The sequence below is a fragment of the Heptranchias perlo genome, chromosome 2 (genome assembly GCF_035084215.1).
Source record: "Heptranchias perlo isolate sHepPer1 chromosome 2, sHepPer1.hap1, whole genome shotgun sequence".
Lineage (NCBI taxonomy): Eukaryota > Metazoa > Chordata > Chondrichthyes > Hexanchiformes > Hexanchidae > Heptranchias > Heptranchias perlo.
Window position 1 is genome coordinate 155,432,364 of NC_090326.1, and position 21,465 is coordinate 155,453,828.

Genomic DNA, 21,465 nt, shown 5'->3' on the forward strand with positions numbered 1-21,465 from the left:
TGAGTGTTCTTGTATAGTGCGTGAGCCAACAAAATGTCTGGAATAGGAAGAAAGTTATTCCAGTGGACCCAATCCACAAAACATGCGCTCATGTTTTCCGGTGAGTTAATGTTGCTCACCAGGAGTTCCTGGGACCTGCTGTCTGCCTAGTGAGAGCGCACACCTACACTTGTCAGATACTTCATGATGAGCTAGTGACTATCCACCTTGTGATTGGGAGAGAAGAACTCTGTGTCTTTCTGGGTCAAGTTGTCTCCAACACCCAATGATGGAAGATTGGAGCTGACATTTTTCCCACTTGCCTCCGGATAACCCCATAAGCAAAAGCGCTGTTCCTTGTATCCAATCCACATTTAGTATATTTGACATACTTCCTCCTCGTTGCATTCTCACATGCTTTAAAATCCAAGCTTGGTATCACCGAACCATTACTTCATTATTTGGCTTCTCTCTTACTGATTTCAATATTGGTGTTATATATCATGAGCAGTGTTCTGTCTTCACTGAAGTTTCTTATACAATTAAAAAATAATTGTTTTCTATTCTAATTAATGATTTGTATGATACGAAACCTGTGAGTTTTTTGTTTCTTCAGTCCTATGATTCATTCCTCAAAGGGCTGCCTGATTCCCTTCCACATCGCATGACACCTCTTGCCCAACACAGCCACGGTCTCTGGTGTGACTGTGTATGGCGCCAGTACCTTCTGCAGGACTGCTCCATTAAACTGCAATAACAGGGAATACCTAGTCACCACCTGTTTGTTGATTTTGCAGGTCTTGGCAGATGTGTTCAATGCCCCAGTGTACACAATAGACACAGCTAATTCAGCATGCCTGGGATGTGCTTACAGAGCAAAACATGGTACGTAGAAGCTGAGCACTCTGAATGACTAGCCCAAGTAATGGGGTCAAGCCATATGAAAAAACAAAATGTTTTAGAATTTTTTTTAGTTAGATTAAAAGTTTTTAATTGCTATATGTGTATGTTTTCATCTCCCTTTCTAGTTTCAGTGATTATAAATTTTCAACATATCATACCCATATATATTAGACATTACATAGAATCTGCGGCACAGAAACAGGCCATTCGGCCCAACTGGTCGATGCCGGTGTTTATGCTTCACAAGAGCCTCCTCCCCACCCCTCTTCATCCTTCTATTCCTTTCTCCCTCGTGTGCTTATCTCGCTTCCCCTTAAATACATCTATGCTTTTCGCCTCAACTACTCATTGTGATAGCGAGTTGCACATTCTTACCATTCTTTGGGTAAAGAAGTTTCTGCTGAATTCTCTATTAATGTTAATTAATTAATTCCTTATTAATTAGTTAATGAACGAATTAGTTCCCTATTAATGTTAGTTAATGAATTAATTAATTCCTGATTAATTTTAGTTAATTAATATTAATGAAGGAAAAGGTATACAGAACATAAGAACATAAGAAATAGGAGCAGGAGTAGGCCATACGGCTCCTCGAGCCTGCTCTGCCATTCAATAATATCATTGTTGATCTTTGGCCTCAACTCCACTTTCCTGTCCGATCCCCATATCCCTTGATTCCCCTTGAGTCCAAAAATCTATTGATCTCAGTCTGGAATATACTCAATGGGCTCGATTTTCAAAGTAAAAAACGGTTGGGCATGGGGGGGGGAGGGCATTGAAAATTGCCACCATTTCAGACCCGCCTCCATTCCGCCCATTTCTTGTTTTCACGGGGGCGGGACGAGTGGCGGGCGGCCAACCCGCTCCCAGGAGGTGGTTCGGGACTTAAGACCTTTCAAGGAGGCTTCAGGCCTCCATTTTTAACTAATTCCCCATTTCAACCCAGGGGGGGCCGGGATCCCGGGCTTCTGTTTTGCGCCTCGTGAAAGGAGACAAGAAGGCCCGAGACTGCAGGTAAGTGCCTAAAAACGCACAGCTTGTGGGCCCGGAGGAGCAGGAGTGCTTCCCCCAGGTCCAACAAGCCTAGCTGCACCGATTCCCCTGACCCCAATCCTCCCCCTCCGACGCCGATTACCCGATCCCCTGATCCTCCGACCCTCCCCCTCAACGATCGCGGACCCCACGCGATGACCCCTGATCCCATTCCCAATGACTCGCGACCCCCTTGCCCACCCGTGCTCCTTGCCCACCCATTCTCTTCCCCCCCCCCCCCCCCCCATCCATACAAACAAAGACTTACCCGCAGATGTCCTCTCCCTGGCTGGTCTCCTGTCCGACTGAGACCAGCCTGCTGGACGGGAAACCGACAAAAAAAATAGAAAGACGTTTTTACGTAAAAATAGTACAGACATCCGGGAAACCCGTACTAATGGGTTTCCCGACCTCAAATTGACCTCCCGCTCCTTCCTGGCTCCATTTGAAAATTGAGCCCAATGACTCAGCATCCACAGCCCTTTGGGGTAGAGAATTCCAAAGATTCACAACTCTCTGAGTGAAGAAATTCCTCCTCATCTCAGTCTTAAATGGCTGACCCCTTATCTTGAGACTGTGCCCCCTAGTTCTAGACTCGCCAACCAGGGGAAACAATCTCTCAGCATCTACCCTGTCAAACCCTCTTAGAATCTTATATGTTTCAATGAGATCAGCTCTCATTCTTCTAAACTCCGGAGAGTATAGGCCCATTCTACTCAATCTCTCCTCATAGGACAACCCTCTCATCCCAGGAATCAATCTAGTGAATCTTCTTTGCACTGCCCCCTAGGTAAGTATATCCTTCCTTAGGTAAGGAGACCAAAACTGTACACAGTACTCCAGGTGTGGTCTCACCGAAGTCCTGTACAATTGTAGTAAGACTGCCTTACTCTTATATTCCAACCCCCTTGCAATAAAGGCCAACATGCCATTTGTCTTCCTAATTTCTTGCTGTACCTGCATGCTAACTTTCTGTATTTCTTGTACGAGCTCTCATAACAGGGATTTTTTTCTCCTCTTCTGATACTCTTATCTCATCTTCTGAATGCACCGGTACATGCTCGAATGAAGTTCTGCAGTCATGCCATACTGCTGCCAATCTGAGAACAGAGCAGAGCAGATCATGGATCAAACCGTGACATTTTCTGTCTGACTCAGTGCTACACTGGACAACAAACTTGTCAACTGAACCACCAGGCCTCTATAACAGAGTTCAGTGGACTTGACTCTAATATTTATTATTATAGAATCATAGAAGTTTACAACATGGAAACAGGCCCTTCGGCCCAACATGTCCATGTCGCCCAGTTTATACCACTAAGCTAGTCCCAATTGCCTGCACTTGGCCCATATCCCTCTATACCCATCTTACCCATGTAACTGTCCAAATGCTTTTTAAAAGACAAAATTGTACCCGCCTCTACTACTGCCTCTGGCAGCTCGTTCCAGACACTCACCACCCTTTGAGTGAAAAAATTGCCCCTCTGGACCCTTTTGTATCTCTCCCCTCTCACCTTAAATCTATGCCCCCTCGTTATAGACTCCCCTACCTTTGGGAAAAGATCTTGACTATCTACCTTATCTATGCCCCTCATTATTTTATAGACTTCTATAAGATCACCCCTTAACCTCCTACTTTCCAGGGAAAAAAGTCTCAGCCTATCCAACCTCTCCCTATAAGTCAAACCATCAAGTCCCGGTAGCATCCTAGTAAATCTTTTCTGCACTCTTTCTAGTTTAATAATATCCTTTCTATAATAGAGTGACCAGAATTATTGTATTGGGGTGGGGAGGGGTGGGGGGTGTAGGGTGTAGAGAATTGCCCTAAAAGAACTTGATGATTTTCCCAGAAATACTGACCAGAGGAAATCTCTGAATATATTTAGGATATCACCAGCAAACAGTGGATTTCTTCCTCCCCATCCGTATTGTTGACCGGAGGTCACCGGTTACGGTTATTGGCTTAGTACAAAGAGGAGAAGAGTCAATTCTCTCTTAACTCTCTCAATTCGCTTTATTCATGTCGTTAGATCATATACATATAGCTTATACGTCTGGTAGGTATAGACATGCAGTTTGCACCAGGTTATACAGTTTTATACCCAAACTAGGATCTAAACGCACACCCACTAGGTTTCTCTGATACTCCCTGAGTGGTCACAGAATATAAAGACTAATACCCGAAAAGGAGAGCTGATGCTGGCCAGGTGTTCCGTTCTCTCTCTTTCAACGTCGTCTCTACGTCCCTGACGTAGGTTCTTCCACTTCCGCGATGGTTGGTCTCCGGAGTCTTCGCTCTGGCTCCACGCCCGAGATTCTTCATTCTTATTCTGAATCTTATCTCTTCAAGCTGTGCTGTCTCTCCCGTTGGTTTAGGCTTGCTCGCCTAGTCCGTGTCTTCTCCTTATTGGCTCTGTCCCAAGGACTTAGGTAGCATTACCTCATTGCTCCTTTTCTAAATAAGGACTTGTGTCTTATCACATCTCCTTTGTCTTTCACAAAACTTAGCTAATTCAAACCGGTTCCAGCCAGCTCAGGCCAGCGACTGAACTCAGGTTACTTCAGTTCAAAAGTTGCTTTTGCCTGTGTGACAGCAGTTCGGAATCTCAGGTTACTTCAGTTCAAAAGTTGCTTTTGCCTGTGTGTCAGCAGTTCGGAATAAACTCAGTATTTTCTGCAGCCTCTGGCCAACAGTATTATCTGTAGACCCTCGACTGAATCCATCCTATTTCCTGTGCTTCTGCCCTCATCCTTCTGCTTTCCGCTCTCTGAATTGTGATGGGGTCCCCTTCTCACCATCCATGCCACCAGCCTCCATAACCAACAGATCATTTTCCACCACCTCCAATGTAATCTCACCAGTAAACATAATTTCCCTTCCACTCCCAGTTTTCCAAAGGGACCGTTCCCTCCTTGCCACCCTGATTCACTTTTTCTTCATCCCTATCACCTGCTCTCCTTCCCCGGGTCCTTTCCCATGCACGCACAGGAAATGCAACACCTGCCCATTAAGCTACTCCCACAACAATATCTAGAGCCCCAAACATTCCTTCTGGGTGAGATAGCAGTTTACATGTACTTCCTCCGAACTGGTACAGTGAATTCGCTGTTCACGGTGCGGTCTCCTCTGCATCAAGGAGACCAAACGCGGATAAGGGGGTAAATTTTAACCCCACGAACGGGTGGGTTGGGGGCGGGTGAGAAGGTAAAAATTAAAAGTAACCCCCGATCCCAACCCGCCTCCAACTTGCCCACTTCCGGTTTTAACGGAGGCGGGTCGAGGGGCGGGCGACCATAGAACCATAGAAAAGATACAGCACAGAAGGGGGCCATTCGGCCCATCGTGTCCACGCCGGCTCAAAGAACAACCAGGTGCCCATTCTAATCCCACCTTCCAGCACCCAGTCCGTAGCCCTGCAGCTTGCAGCAATTTAGGTGCAGGTCCAAGTACTTTTCAAAAGAGTTGAGGGTCCCTGCCTCTACCACCAATTCGGGCAGCGAATTCCATACACCCACCACCCTCTGGGTAAAAAAGTTTTTCCTCATGTCCCCTCTAATCCTTCCGCCAATCAGCTTAAATCTATGTCCTCTAGTTCTTGAACTCTCCGTTAGGGGAAACAGGTACTTCCTGTCTACTCTATCTGGGCCCCTCATAATTTTGTACACCTCAATCAAGTCTCCCCTCAGCCTCCTCTGCTCCAAGGAAAACAACCCCAGCCTATCCAATCTCTCCTCGTAGCTGCAGTTTTCAAGCCCTGGCAACATTCTTGTAAATCTTCTCTGCACTCTGTCCAGAGCAATTACATCCTTCCTGTAATGTGGTGACCAGAACTGCGCACAATACTCCAGCTGTGGCCTTACCAGCATTTTATACAGTTCCATCATTACATCCCTGCTTTTGTATTCTATACCTCGGCTAATAACAGAGAGCATTCTGCATGTCTTCTTCACAACCTTATCTACCTGTACTGCCACCTTCAGGGACCTGTGCACATGCACTCCAAGGTCTCTCACTTCCTCTACCCCTCTCAATATATTCCCATTTACTGCGTATCCCCTTTTACTGTTTGCCCTCCTTCAGTGCATTACCTCACACTTCTCCGGGTTGAACTCCATTTGCCACTTTTCCGCCCACTCCACCAACCCATTGATATCTTCTTGGAGTCTACAGCTTTCCTCTTCACAATCAACTACATGGTCAATTTTTGTGTCGTCTGCAAATTTGCCAATCATGCCCCCTACATTCAAGTCCAAATCATTAATATATACCACAAATCGCAAGGGACCCAACACTGAGCCCTGTGGCACACCACTGGAAATGGATTTCCATTCGCAAAGACATCCATCGACTTTTACCCTTTGTTTCTTGTTACTGAGCCAATTTTGGATCCGATTTGCCACATTTCCCTGTATCCCATGGGCTTTTACCTTTCTGACCAGTCTGCCATGTCAAATGCCTTACTAAAATCCATGTAGACAACATCCACTGCACTACCCTAATCAATCCTCCTTGTCACTTCTTCAAAGAATTCAATCAGATTTGTAAGGCATGACCTTCCCTGAACAAATCCATGCTGACTATCCCTGATTAAACCGTGCCTTTCCAAGTGACAGTTTATCCTATCTCTCAATATTGATTCTAATAGTTTGCCCACCACCGAGGTAAGATTGACCGGCCTCTAATTGATTGGCCTTTCCCTCGTACCCTTTTTAAACAATGGTACTGCGTTTGCAGTCTTCCAGTCCTCCGGTACCTCCCCTGTATCTAGTGAGGATTGGAAAATGATCCTCAGAGCATCCGCTATTTCCTCCCTGGCTTCCTTCAATAGCCTAGGAAACAATCCATCCGGCCCTGGTGACTTATCAACTTTCACGGATTCCAGTCCCTCTGGTACTTCCTCTCTCATTATGTTTACCTTATCCAATATTTCACACCTCTCCTCTTTAACTACTACGTCCGGATCATCCCTTTCCTTTGTGAATACGGAGACAAAATATTCATTTAAAACCCTACCCACATCCTCTGCTTCTACACACAAGTTATCCTTATCATCCCTGATAGGTCCCACCTTTTCCTTAGCTATCCTCTTGTTCTTAATGTACTGATAAAATATCTTTGGGTTTTCTTTAATCTTATTAGCTAATATTTTTTCATGCCCTCTCTTTGCTTTCCTTATTTCCTTTTTTACGTCCTCCATGTACTTTCTATACTCCTCTAGGCTTTCTGCAGTATTTAGTTTTCTGTGACAGTCGTAAGCTTTCTTTTTCTGCTTTATCTTGCCCCATATACTTCTAGACAACCAGGCAGCTCTAAATTTGGCAGTGCCACCCTTTTTCTTTGAGGGGACGTGTCTGCATTGCACCCGTAGAATTTCACTTTTTAGTGCTTCCCACTGGCTTGCCACTGATTTCTCCTCAAGTAGTTGTGTCCAGTCCACTTCTGCCAAATCACCTCTTAGTTCTGTAAAATTTGCCTTCCCCCAATTTAAAACATTTACTCCAGATTAACTCTGTCCTTTTCCATAATAATGCTAAAACTAACTGAATTGTGGTCACTATCCCCAATATGGTCATCCACTGTCACTTCACCCACTTGCCCATCTTCATTTCCCAGGACCAAATCTAGAATTGCATCCCCTCTTGTTGGGCTTGTCACGTACTGGCGAAAAAAGTTCTCCTGGTCACTGATCAAGAATTTTGAGCCCTCTGTGCCCCTCACACTGTTTGAATCCCAATTGTTGTTAGGGTAGTTGAAGTCCCCTACTATTATTGCCCTCTTATTTTTGCACTCAGAAATTTGCCTACATATTTGTTCTTCCTCCCTTTCGCTATTCGGGGGTTCATAGTACACTGCTAGTAGTGTGACTGCCCCTTTTTTATTTCTTAGCTCAACCCATATGACTAATCCGCACTCAGGCAGCAGGACAGTCAGTGAAAGCTTTAAAGAAGGCTGCGGGCCTCCATTTTAATAGGGTTCTTATTTTTAACTCTTGTGGGGACAGGATTCCTGTGCCTTCTGCTTCACGCCACGTGAGAGGAGGTGAGAAGGCCCGGATCAACAGATAAGTGCCTTAACAGCACTGCTTGTGGGCCCGAAGGAGCAGGAACGTTTCCTCCAAGCCTAAAATGCACCTGCCTCGATCCCACACACACAATCGACCGACACCACCACCCCCACACCCCCACCCCCCCACCCCCGGCAAATGTCTGAGCTCCTTCGTGTTCTCTGACCCCCTCACGAGCTCTGACCTTCCTCCACGATCTCCGTTTCCCCCCGCCCCGCGATCTCCGTTTCCCCCCGCCCCGCAATCTCCGTTTCCCCCCGCCCCCACCACGATCTAAGACCCTGCTCCCTGGCTGCGTTTCCCCCCCCCTCCGACTGAGATCCAGCCTGTCAAGAAAAATTGAAAGATGTCCTTACGTCAAAATCGTAAGCAGCGAATACACAATACCAGGTCAGGGGAAGTACGTGTAAACTGCTGTCTCATCCAGAAGGAATGTTTGGGGCCCGAGATATCGTTGTGGAAGTAGTGAACCAACATGAGGGAAAAATCTACCTGACCTCATCAAGACTCACCAATCAACCTGTCACAGATGCTTCTGTCAATGACAGTATTGGTATGAGTGACCACCACACAGTCCTTGAGATGAAGTCCCGTCTTCACACTGAAGACACCATCCATCGTGTTGTGTGGCACTACCACTGTGCTAAATGGGATAGATTCAGAACAGATCTCGCAGCTCAAAACTGTGCATCCATGAGGCGCTGTGGGCCATCAGCAGCAGCAGAATTGTATTCCACCACAATCTGTAACCTCTTGGCCCGGCATATTCCTCACTCTACCATCACCAACAAGCCAGGGGATCAAACCTGGTTCAATGAGGACTGTAGAAGAGCATGCCCGGAGCAGCACCAGGCGTACCGAAAAATGAGGTGCCAACTTGGTGAAGCTACAACACAGGATTACATGCATGCTAAACAGTGGAAGCAACATGCTATAGACAGAGCTAAACAATTCCACAACCAACGGATCAGATCAAAGCTCTGTAGCCCTGCCACATCCAGTCGTGAATGGTGGTGGACAGTTAAGCAACTAACTGGAGGATGAGGCTCTGTAAACATCCCCATCCTCAATGATGGCAGAGTCCAGCTTGTGAGTGCAAAAAAACAAGGATGAAGCATTTGCAACCATCTTCAGCCGGAAGTGCTGAGTAGATGATCCATCTCAGACTCCTCCTGCTATCCCCACCATCACAGAAGCCAGTCTTCAGCCAATTCGATTCACTCCACGTGTTATCAAGAAACCGCTGAGTGCACTGGATACAACAAAGGCAATGGGCCCCGACAACATCCCGGCTGTAGCGCTGAAGACTTGTGCTCCAGAACTAGCCGCGCCTCTAGCCAAACTGTACAGCTACAACACTGGCATGTACCCGACAATGTGGAAAATTGCCCAGGTATGTCCTGTCCACAAAAAGCCGGACAAATCCAATCTGGCCAATTACCGCCCCATCAGTCTACTCTCAATCATCAGCAAATTGATGGAAGGTGTTGTCGACAGTGCTATCAAGCGGCACTTACTCACCAATAACCTGCTCACCGATGCTCAGTTTGGGTTCCGCCAGGACCACTTGTCTCCAGACCTCATTACAGCCTTGGTCCAAACATGAACAAAAGTGCTGAATTCCAGAGGTGAGGTGAGAGTGACTGTCCTTGACATCAAGGCAGCATTTGACCGAGTGTGGCACCAAGGACCCCAGTAAATTTGAAGTCAATGGGAAAACTCTCCAGTGGCTGGAGTCATACCTAGCACAAAGGAAGATGGTAGTGGTTGTTGGAGGCCAATCATCTCAGCCCCAGGAGTTCCTCAGTGCAGTATCCTCAACCCAACCATCTTCAGCTGCTTCATCAATGACCTTCCCTCCATCATAAGGTCAGAAATGGGGATGTTCGCTGATGATTGCAAAGTGTTCAGTTCCATTCGCAAATCTTCAGATAACAAAGCAGTCCGTGCCCGCATGCAGCAAGACCTGGACAACATCCAGGCTTGGGCTGATAACTGGCATGTAGCATTTGTGCCAGGCAATGACCATCTCCAACAAGAGAGAGCCTAACCACCTCCCCTTGACATTCAACGGCCTTACCATCGCTGAATCCCCCACCATCAACATCCTGGGGGTTACCATTGACTAGAAACTTAATTGGACCAGCCACATAAATATTGTGGCTACAAGAGCAGGCCAGAGGCTGGGTATTCTGCGGCAAGTGAGTCACCTCCTGACTCCCCAAAGCCTTTCCACCATTTACAAGGCACAAGTCAGGAATGTGATGGAATACTCTTCACTTGCCTGGATGAGTGCAGCTTCAACAACACTCAAGAAGCTCGACACCATCCAGGACAAAGCAGCCCGTTTGATTGGCACCCCTTCCACCACCCTAAACATTCACTCCCTTCACCATCGGCGCAACGTGGCTGCAGTGTGTACCATTCACAGGATGCACTGCAGCAACTCGCCAAGGCTTCTTTGACAGAACCTTCCAAACCCGCGACCTCTACCACCTAGAAGGACAAGGGCAGCAGGCACATGGGAACAACACCACCTGCATGTTCCCCTCCAAGTCATACACCATCCTGACTTGAAAATATATCGCCATTCCTTCATCGTCGCTGGGTCAAAATCCTGGAACTCCCTTCCTAACAGCACTGTGGGAGAACCTTCATCACACGGACTGCAGGGGTTCAAGAAGGCGCCTCACCACCACCTTCTCAAGGGCAATTAGGGATGGGCAATAAATGCTGGCCTTGCCAGCGACGCCCACATCCCATGAACGAATAAAAAAAAAAGTGAATGGGCAGGTGTTGCTGAACCCCTTGTTCTGTCCATGTCGCTTGCCACTTCAATTTTCCACCCCATCCCACTCTGACCTCTGTCTTTGGCCTTCTGCACTGTTCCAATGAAGGGCTGTAGGGCCAATTTGCATCCCCTCTTTTGTGTAGGATCGGGGCAGTAACGCAAAGAAAAGGGGAGTGCAGAACCTAACGCCTTGTTCCCAACAATGTCCAAGCCACCGGCATCTTGAAATGAACAAAAACTGGTGGGCGCCTCATTGGCCCATGCAAATTGAGATCCTGTGATGTTAATCGGACCCCGATGGACCTTTCAAATACCGATGGGTGGGGTGAGCCCCGTGCACTCTCCGCTGATCGGTATCTGCATTGAGTGGCCTAACCTGTGGTCCCTAAGGTGCAGAATTCCAAAGATTCACAAGTCTCTGAATGAAGAAAATTTTCCTCATCTCAGTCCTAAATGGCCGACCCCTTATCTTGAGCCCTAGTTCTAGACTCTCCAGCCGGAGGACACAGCCTCTCCGCGTCTACCCTGTCAAGCCCTCTAAGAATGTTATACCTTTGAATGAGATCACCTCTCATTCTTCTAAACTCCAGGGAATATAGGCCCATTCTACTCATTTTATAACAGCTAGCTACAGGATAATTTTCTCCCATGTCTTCTTCTTTTGGGGTGGGATAAGGGTCTGACAAAGAATAAACAATAACTACAACAACTTGCATTTATATAGCAGCTTTAATGTAGCAAAACGTTCCAAGGCGCCTTACAGGATTGTGATCGACAAAATATGTCACTGAGCCACATTGCTCATGCATAGTGCCGGCACGGACTCGATGGGCTGAATGGCCTCCTTCCATGCTGTAACCACCTATGATTCTATAAGGAGATGTCAGGCCAGGTGACCAAAAGCTTGGTCAATGAGGTAGGTTTTGAGGAGCATCTTAAAGGAGGAGAGAGAGGCGGGAATTCCAGAGCTTAGGCAGCTGAAGGCACGGCCGGCAATGGGGGGGGGGGGGGGGCGAAGGAAATCGGGGATGCGCAAGAGGCCAGAAGTGGAGGAATACAGAGATCTTGGAGTGTTGTAGGGCTGAAGGAGGTTACAGGGATAGCGAGGCCGTGGAGGGATGTGAACACAAGGATGAGAATTTTAAATTTGAGGCGTTGGTGGACCGGGAGCCAATGTAGCTCGGTGAGCACAGGGGTGACGGGTGAATGGGACTTTGTGCGAGAAATAAAAACAAAAACTGTTGGAAAAAAATAGACCTGATGGAGGGTCTCTACCTGGAAATTAACCTGTCTTTTCTCTTTCAGATACTGACTGACTTGCTGGGCATTTCCAGCATTTGCAGATTTTAATTCGTATTTCTAGTGTTTGCTAGGTTTTTAATCAAATATTAGACCTGAAACATCACTTGCTGCTCTGTTTCTATGTTCATATATTATTTGTGTTCCAGGCTTGCAAGCAGCATCGGGACAGTCCTTTGCAAATACCGTGAAAATGGCACCAGCACCAAAGCTGGCAGTCACCCCCACCTGTGGAGTAGATAAGGTGAGAGAGAGATACTCTCAGAATGTGATGTGTTTTCCTAATTCTAATTGCTTTCCTCCAATTTTCCCCCCACATGGTTGAACATGGCTCCACATGCATGAGCAGCACCTCGCCCAATTGCCCACTGTTTATATGAGAGTCTAAAAGATGAGTATTGTCAGGCTATTCAACCATACAGGGCATCACAGCACGTTCCATCTTATTCTCACTGGTGTCCACATGTGCTCTTTCCAGCAGGGTCATTGGATAGCAATCGAAGTGGGAATATTGGCTGTTTTCTCCCCATTCCCTCCCATTAATTCCTACACTGCCTGAAACTCAGCATTTACATTTAAGCAGATATCATTGTGACATTTATGCAATCAGAAGTCATCTGAAAGCAGAAATGGTTCATTATCAATTGAGTTGTGATTATCCACAATCCTTTCAATGGTAGTCTAACGTCCTCCAGCAATGAGCTGATTGTGTGAACTGTACAGTGTTTGGTAATGAAGTTAAAGAATACTTTAAACAAATGCAGGTCTTAAATGGTAAAAATCTTTAAAGTTTGATTAAATAACAATGATGGACCTCTCGGTGTTCTGTCTTGCCAGATTAAGGGCAGGCTGGCCAATCGATGGAACTGACCTTCAGTTTTGTTCCTGAGTCATCCACCCCAGCCTTTGTTTGACAAGGCAAGTACACACATGGGGTCCATTATTTCTTATTTTCTGTTTGTGCTGTTCTCTTCATCTTTGTTCAGTCAATAATCTCTCCAGTCTGTCTGAATTAGAGAAACACTAATGTCTGGATATGAGTTGTGATACTTCTACAATTGTTGTGAATGGAAATTACGTGGAATTTAAAGTGAAGCTCTGCAAAATATGAATGTTCCTGGTAAATAACAAACATAGTGGACACTTAGGAACATAGTAACAGGAGTAGGCCATTCAGCCCGTCGAGCCTGTTCCGCTATTCAGTTGGATCATGGCTGATCTGTATCTTAACTCCATCTACCCGCCTTGGTTCTGTAACCCTTAATATCCTTGCCTAACAAAAATCTATCAATCTCAGTTTTGAAATTTTCAATTGACCCCCAGCCTCAACAGCTTTTTGGGGAGAGAGTTCCAGATTTCCACTACCCTTTGTGTGAAGAAGTGCTCCCTGACATCACCCCTGAACGGCCTAGCTCTAATTTTAAGGTTATGTCCCCTTGTTCTGGACTCCCCCACTAGGGTCCAGTTAAAGAACAGTCAGTCCTTAATCACGGCCATGAAAACCACAAGACCTCCCCTCTGTCACCTTCCCAGCTGTCAGCCAGTCTTCCCAGATACAGTTGTAATCCTAAACTGTCTTACTGCGGTTTGTCTTAATTTGAGTCTGCTGTAAAACTGCTGAAAAGAGTCAGGGAGGAAGAAAATGGAAGCATGTCCACATATGGGTTAAATAGGCTACAGTGTCACTGATTGGCTGAGGGTGGATGATGTCGTGGTCATGTGGATACCGCGTGGAGTTGGGGGTTTGTGAGGAACTGTCTCAAGGGGGAAAGGGCAGAACAGGAGCAAGGAATTTCAACACATGATTGCCTGTTTGCCAAAGGAGTGCGATAATATCCATCTTTTGCACTTACTGTGTGCAGCTGGTTGTACTGTAATCGTTAAAATTATTGATGCCACCATCTCAGCTTTGGTGTGCCACATAATCTTTGCCCAGTTTATTTACCATTTCTGAAAAAAAAATTAACATTTTAAATTTTTTAAAGGCTATTACTTTTAATGAATTAACATTATGTGGAGGTTTCTCTAATGCATATTTTATTTCAGCTATGAGGCTGGCCTTGCCTTGTGTGTCCTTGTCACTCCTAAGTTGTACAGCTTGTAGATGTAAAATTATTCACATTTTTAATGAATACATGTACACCTTTTATTTTTGTATTATGCTCATTTGGGATACACACTAGTGAGTAGGGGGTGGTCCAAATATTCAGCTCAATTCAATCCAGAGTAGTCCAGGCCAAATCTTTCTCACAACCAGTTGCAGAATGGCAGTGGGAGACACCTGAGAAGGGGCACTTTCCAGTCCTCTGAGTAGGAGAGACTGGGAAAACTTTAAAATGGAAATTATAATAATTTTAAATAGGGAAGTATAATAAAAATTGATAATATGGATAAACATGTGGCTCACCTACAAGTTTTGCACTTGTCACTTGATCATACATCCAATCTGGAAAGCTGCTTTTCTTCTCCTGAATTTGTGCTTATTACACCTGAATAAATAGAGTAGTTTGAAGTTATTGGTGGAAACCTTGTTTCCCAAGTGAGAAGACTGCCTTTGCATATGGTAAGAAAGGAAATGGAGCAGCATGGATATAAAGTTGGCTCACAGACAGGAGAAAGGGTTAGGGTGAATGAATAAAATGCAACATAGTGCAGATGCTGGAAATCTGAAACAAAAACAGAAAAGGCTGGAGACACACAGTAGGTCAGGCAGCATCTGTCAAGGGTACATAAGACAGTTGACGTTTCAGGTATGAACCCTTCACCAGAACTAAAAGATATTATAGTTGAACAGCAATTAAGAAGTGTGACCCTGAACTTCCCTGTTTCTTGCCCCTTCCATTCTCTATCCTATTCCCTGGGACTCTGACGTCTCTGTATTTGGCCTTCTACACCATTCCAATGAAGTTCAACACAAGCTCGAAGAACTGCATCACATCTGTACACTAGGCACCTTGCAGTCTCCTGGCCTTAATGTTGACTTTAACAACTTCAGACCTTAACTATAATTCCCATTCTGTCTCCGGTGGTAGGTACTGACAATGTGGGATGGATGTGAACTGACATCTTCGGAGATGGGGAAGGTCATGCTGGCAGTGACCCCTAACCCCCTCCCCTCCCAACCCCTGTCGGGGTGACCTGCAATCATGGTGTCAACTGACTTTTTTTTTCTTCCACCATACTCTTGGGCAACTGGAGCCTGTTCCACTTTGCCAGTTTTTCATACTTCCCGTTCCACTTACCCATCCCTCTTCTCTGTGGTAATACTCTCGCCTCTGAGTCAGAAGGTCTGAGTTCACCTCCCACTTCAGAGACTTGAGCACATAATTTTGGCTGGCACATCAGTACAGTACTGAGGGAGTACTGCACTGTTGAAGGTGCTGTATTTCAGATGAGACTTTAAACCGAGGCCCCGTCTGCCCTCTCAAGTGGACGTAAAAGATCCCATGGCACTACTTGAAGAAGAGCATGGAGTTCTCCCAGTGTCCTGGCCAACACTTATTCCTCAGCCAACACCTAAAACAGATGATCTCGTCATTTATCTCCTTTTTTTAATTCGTTCACGGGATGTGGGCGTTGCTGGCAAGGCCAGCATTTATTGTCCATCCCTAATTGCCCTTGAGGAGGTGGTGGTAAGCCGCCTTCTTGAACTGCTGCAGTCCGTGTGGTGAAGGTTCTCCCACAGTGCTTTTAGGTAGGGAGTTCCAGGATTTTGACCCAGCGACATTGTTGTTTGTGGGAGCTTGCTGTGCGTTAATTGGCTCCCACGTTTCCTACGTCACAACAATCATAGAATCATAGAAGTTACAACATGGAAACAGGCCCTTCGGCCCAACATGTCCATGTGGCCCAGTTTATACCACTAAGCTAGTCCCAATTGCCTGCACTTGGCCCATATCCCTCTATACCCATCTTACCCATGTAACTGTCCAAATGCTTTTTAAAAGACAAAATTGTACCCGCCTCTACTACTGCCTCTGGCAGCTCGTTCCAGACACTCACCACTCTTTGAGTGAAAAAATTGCCCCTCTGGACCCTTTTGTATCTCTCCCCTCTCACCTTAAATCTATGCCCCCTCGTTATAGACTCCCCTAACTTTGGGAAAAGATTTTGACTATCGACCTTATCTATGCCCCTCATTATTTTATAGACTTCTATAAGATCACCCCTTAACCTCCTACTCTCCAGGGAAAAAAGTCCCAGTCTGTCTAACCTCTCCCTGTAAGTCAAACCATCAAGTCCCGGTAGCATCCTAGTAAATCTTTTCTGCACTCTTTCTAGTTTAATAATATCCTTTCTATAATAGGGTGACCAGAACTGTACACAGTACTCCAAGTGTGGCCTCACCAATGCCCTGTACAACTTCAACAAGACATCCCAACTCCTGCATTCAATGTTCTGACCAATGAAACCAAGCATGCTGAATGCCTTCTTCACCACCCTATCCACCTGTGACTCCACTTTCAAGGAGCTATGAATCTGTACTCCCAGATCTCTTTGTTCTATAACTCTCCCCAACGCCCTACCATTAACGGAGTAGGTCCTGGCCCGATTCGATCTACCAAAATGCATCACCTCACATTTATCTAAATTAAACTCCATCTGCCATTCATCGGCCCACTGGCCCAATTTATCAAGATCCCGTTGCAATCCTAGATAACCTTCTTCACTGTCCACAATGCCACCAATCTTGGTGTCATCTGCAAACTTACTAACCATGCCTCCTAAATTCTCATCCAAATCATTAATATAAATAACAAATAACAGCGGACCCAGCACCGATCCCTGAGGCACACCGCTGGACACAGGCATCCAGTTTGAAAAACAACCCTCTACAACCACCCTCTGTCTTCTGTCGTCAAGCCAATTTTGTATCCAATTGGCTACCTCACCTTGGATCCCATGAGATTTAACCTTATGTAACAACCTACCATGCGGTACCTTGTCAAATGCTTTGCTGAAGTCCATGTAGACCACGTCTACTGCACAGCCCTCATCTATCTTCTTGGTTACCCCTTCAAAAAACTCAATCAAATTCGTGAGACATGACTACATTTTAAAAGTACTTAACTGGCTGTAAAGCGCTTTGGGCCGTCTTGAGGCCGTGAAAGGTGCTATATAAATTCTAGTCTTTTTTCTTTTCCCTTGCCGTCTTTTATTTTTTTGATTTATCTCATTACGCCTCCTTTTGTTTCCTACGCATATCACTTCTGCCCTTTAACCATTTTCTGATTCCCTTGTCATTCTATGGCTTTTCCTGTGTGTTTACATGTGCATGCATATTTTTTCCTATTTCCCTTTCCCTTGTTAAATGCTGTTCATCTGTAACATCTTTTAATTCCGAGGAAGGTTTTATACCTGAAAAGGCAATTGTGTTGTGTTTTCTCCACAGATGCTGCCTGACCTACTGAGTGTCTCCAGTGTGTTCTGTTTTTGTTTTGGGGCAAATGATTGTTCCTCGGACTGCAGAAGGGTTGGAAGTGGTGTACCGAGTGTCAGCGCTAGGTCCGCTTTTGTTCTCGGTATATAAAGATAATTTGGACTTTGGCATAAGGAACCTAATCTTGAAATTTGCTGATGAGACAAAAGTGAGAGGTTTGGCAAACAGTGAGGAGGGCTGTAAAAGACTTCAGGAAGAATGAGCAGAGAGGCGTCAAATGCAATTTAATATCGCTAAATGTGAGGTACTCCCATTTTGTGAGAAAACGGGAGTATGGGAGAATACACTTAATGGAGGGCACTGAAGGATGTGGAGAGCAGTGAGACCTTGGGTTCAAACACATAGTTTCATGAAAGTGTGTGTGCATATGGCCAGTAGGATTTTGGGTTTTAGAAATTGAAAGATAAAAGTACAAGAATAAAGTAGTAATGAGCAATTTTATACAAAACATTGTTCGGTCCTCAGTTATAGTATTCTGTGCAGTTTTCCCCATTATAGAAAGAATATTAAAGCCAGTGAGAGCATACAGCATAGAATCAGTCGGATGATGCCAGGGATGGGAAACAATAGTTATGAGGAGGGACTTGAGATACTGGGACTGTTTTCACTGGAGCAGAGAGGCTAAAAACATAGAAATTCACAGGACCAGAAAAGATCATTGCCGTCCGTCTGACCAGTTCCAGTTTAAAAATCTAAAAAATAATTATATCCCACAATACCTATCCTATGATTCTATATCCCTCTCTCAAGTTTTTCTCCATGTGCCTATCCAACTCTATCTTAAATGTGCTGACTGTCTTCCCTTGGTGGTCTGTTCCATACAATCATTAACCTCTGCATAAAGTAGTTAAATCTAAAATGTCTTTTCACCCTCCCTCTTCTAAATTTGCAGCTATGTCCTCCTGCAGTATCTGACTGTGTTAAAAATCCTGATGTTTTTCTTGTCTATAGTCTTTAGGATCTTGAATGCTTCTATAAAAAGCAGGACAAATCCAATCCGGCCAATTACCGCCCCATCGGTCTACTCTCAATCATCAGCAAAGTGATGGAAGGTGTCATCGACAGTGCTATCAAGCGGCACTTACTCACCAATAACCTGCTCACCGATGCTCAGTTTGGGTTCCGCCAGGACCACTCAGCACCAGACCTCATTACAGCCTTGGTCCAAACATGGACAAAAGAGCTGAATTCCAGAGGTGAGGTGAGAGTGACTGCCCTTGACATCAAGGCAGCATTTGACCGAGTGTGGCACCAAGGAGCCCTAGTAAAATTGAAGTCAATGGGAATCAGGGGGAAAACTCTCCAGTGGCTGGAGTCATACCTAGCACAAAGGAAGATGGTAGTGGTTGTTGGAGGCCAATCATCTCAGCCCCAGGACATTGCTGCAGGAGTTCCTCAGGGCAGTGTCCTAGGCCCAACCATCTTCAGCTGCTTCATCAATGACCTTCCCTCCATCATAAGGTCAGAAATGGGGATGTTCGCTGATGACTGCACAGTGTTCAGTTCCATTCGCAACCCCTCAGATAACGAAGCAGTCCGAGCCCGCATGCAGCAAGACCTGGACAACATCCAGGCTTGGGCTCATAAGTGGCAAGTAACATTCGCGCCAGATAAGTGCCAGGCAATGACCATCTCCAACAAGAGAGAGTCTAACCACCTCCCCTTGACATTCAACGGCATTACCATCGCCGAATCCCCCACCATCAACATCCTGGGGGTCACCATTGACCAGAAACTTAACTGGACCAGCCATATAAATACTGTGGCTACGAGAGCAGGTCAGAGGCTGGGTATTCTGCGGCGAGTGACTCACCTCCTGACTCCCCAAAGCCTTTCCACCATTTACAAGGCACAAGTCAGGAGTGTGATGGAATCGTCTCCACTTGCTTGGATGAGTGCAGCTCCAACAACACTCAAGAAACTCGACACCATCCAAGATAAAGCAGCCCGCTTGATTGGCACCCCATCCACCACCCTAAACATTCACTCCCTTCACCACCGGCGCACTGTGGCTGCAGTGTGCACCATCCACAGGATGCACTGCAGCAACTCGCCAAGGCTTCTTCGACAGCACCTCCCAAACCCGCGACCTCTACCACCTAGAAGGACAAGAGCAGCAGGCACATGGGAACAACACCACCTGCACGTTCCCCTCCAAGTCACACACCATCCCGACTTGGAAATATATCGCCGTTCCTTCATTGTCGCTGGGTCAAAATCCTGGAACTCCCTTCCTAACAGCACTGTGGGAGAACCTTCACCACACGGACTGCAGCGGTTCAAGAAGGCGGCTCACCACCACCTTCTCGAGGGCAATTAGGGATGGGCAATAAATGCTGGCCTTGCCAGCGATGCCCACATCCCGTGAACGAATAAAAAAAATAAGATCACCATTGAATGCCGTGAAGCTGCTGTATTTGCATGGTAGATACGAACTAAACTCGCCACAGAAAGTTACATCTTGTCCATTCCATTCTAGGTACCCTTTTAACGACATGCTAAGTATTAATTACTGCCAGTCAACCTCTCTGACGCTGAAAATTAACTATTACAAGTGTGGAGTCTCATTTCCTCAGGTTTTAATTGTTGTTGGAGATTTTAAAAAATGGCAAATTTAAATTTTTTTTAACTTTACTTTACTTTTCCTTTCCATCTCTTTTTTTCTCTCTTAATCCAATCTTTCTTTCCCTCTCTATTTCTCTTTCTGTACTTGATTTGACATTGAATACGCCCACTCTAATTTATACTTCCTTCTCAGTCCTTGCACTCCTAATTTCACAATCCTTCAATCTGATTGGTTAAGGAGATACCCTGTTGCTTGCCCTGTTCACTAAGGTCCCAGATGCCCTGTTTCCCTCGCTGTGACGTTATCAGCTCACACTTTTAGCAACTTGCCACACAAAAAATTTTAAAACCTAGACTTGCCCTTGCACGTTTAACGTGATGCCCTGCTACAGCAAATTATGGCCCATTAAATAATATCTGTCACTCATCATCCTAGCTGTCCAATCCATCTATCATTTACTTTTTATTGCCATAGTTTGTTATCCTTTCCCAATCACTTGATATTTCATTTGTCCACATTAAATAGTGTCTGCCACTCATCAGCCCAACCTATCCAAGCTCCTTTTATATTTCACATCGTTCACCTGACGAAGGGGGAAGCCTCCGAAAGCTTGTGAATTTAAAATAAAATTGCTGGACTATAACTTGGTGTTGTAAAATTGTTTACAACCTTTTATATTTGATCAGCCTCTTTCCTGTTGTTTGCCGTCCTCCTTAGTTTGCTACCACATGCAAACTTGGAGAGTTTTGTTCCTGTCTGTACTTCCAAGCCATTTATAAACATTGTAAATAGTAAAAGCCCAAGCACTGACCTCTGATGGTATGTATCCTTTTTATCTACATAGACTGGTCAAACCAAATTAGCATAAACCTTTTTATTTTGTTCATTTAAAGAGATCCTGTTGGTTCCTGCACTCCTGCCTCTGTGAAGGTAGGCACACAGTCTGTTTTCACACTCTCTTGCTGTCTCTTTGGGACACCTCAAACTGCTTTTTTCACTGCCATTGGTCGGTTCCTTTCTGCTCAGAGCGGCACAGATTGGGAACTGAGCAAGATGGGGACTCGAACTTCAGTCTGCCACTCAAAGAACTCCCAACACTGCTCATCTAACCTGCCCTAGTTGATTTGCTTTTATAGCTCAACCACTATGTCTCCTTTCTGAAGCTTTGAGAGTACACTTATTGTACAGTGGAGAACATATTAGTGAAGTTAAGGCAATTATGCCTAATTAACACATGCAAATTAATTAATTAGAAAATCGACTTCTCCTGTAACTAAACACTCTGGGGTTTAATTTTCTCCAGCAGTGCAACAGTTAAAGTATGTGCATAAAATGCCTTTGTTCCTTTAACACAACCTTTAAGGGGCCCTGTTTATTTTAATTGGCTTAA

General features: G+C 45.4%; 1 protein-coding gene across 4 annotated transcripts in view; it reads left to right on the forward strand.

The window, feature by feature from the left end:
* The window catches only part of xylb (xylulokinase homolog (H. influenzae)), a 204,801-nt gene that overhangs the window by 155,096 nt on the left and 28,240 nt on the right, over positions 1–21,465 (forward strand). For 3 of the 4 annotated variants that reach the window (XM_067967913.1, XM_067967897.1, XM_067967905.1), the window contains 2 exons: positions 777–864; positions 12,219–12,313. In XM_067967913.1, coding sequence (XP_067824014.1) covers positions 777–864; positions 12,219–12,313 — 183 coding nt within the window. The remainder of the gene's footprint in view (positions 1–776; positions 865–12,218; positions 12,314–21,465) is intronic. The other variant, XR_010957849.1, reaches the window with a different exon arrangement.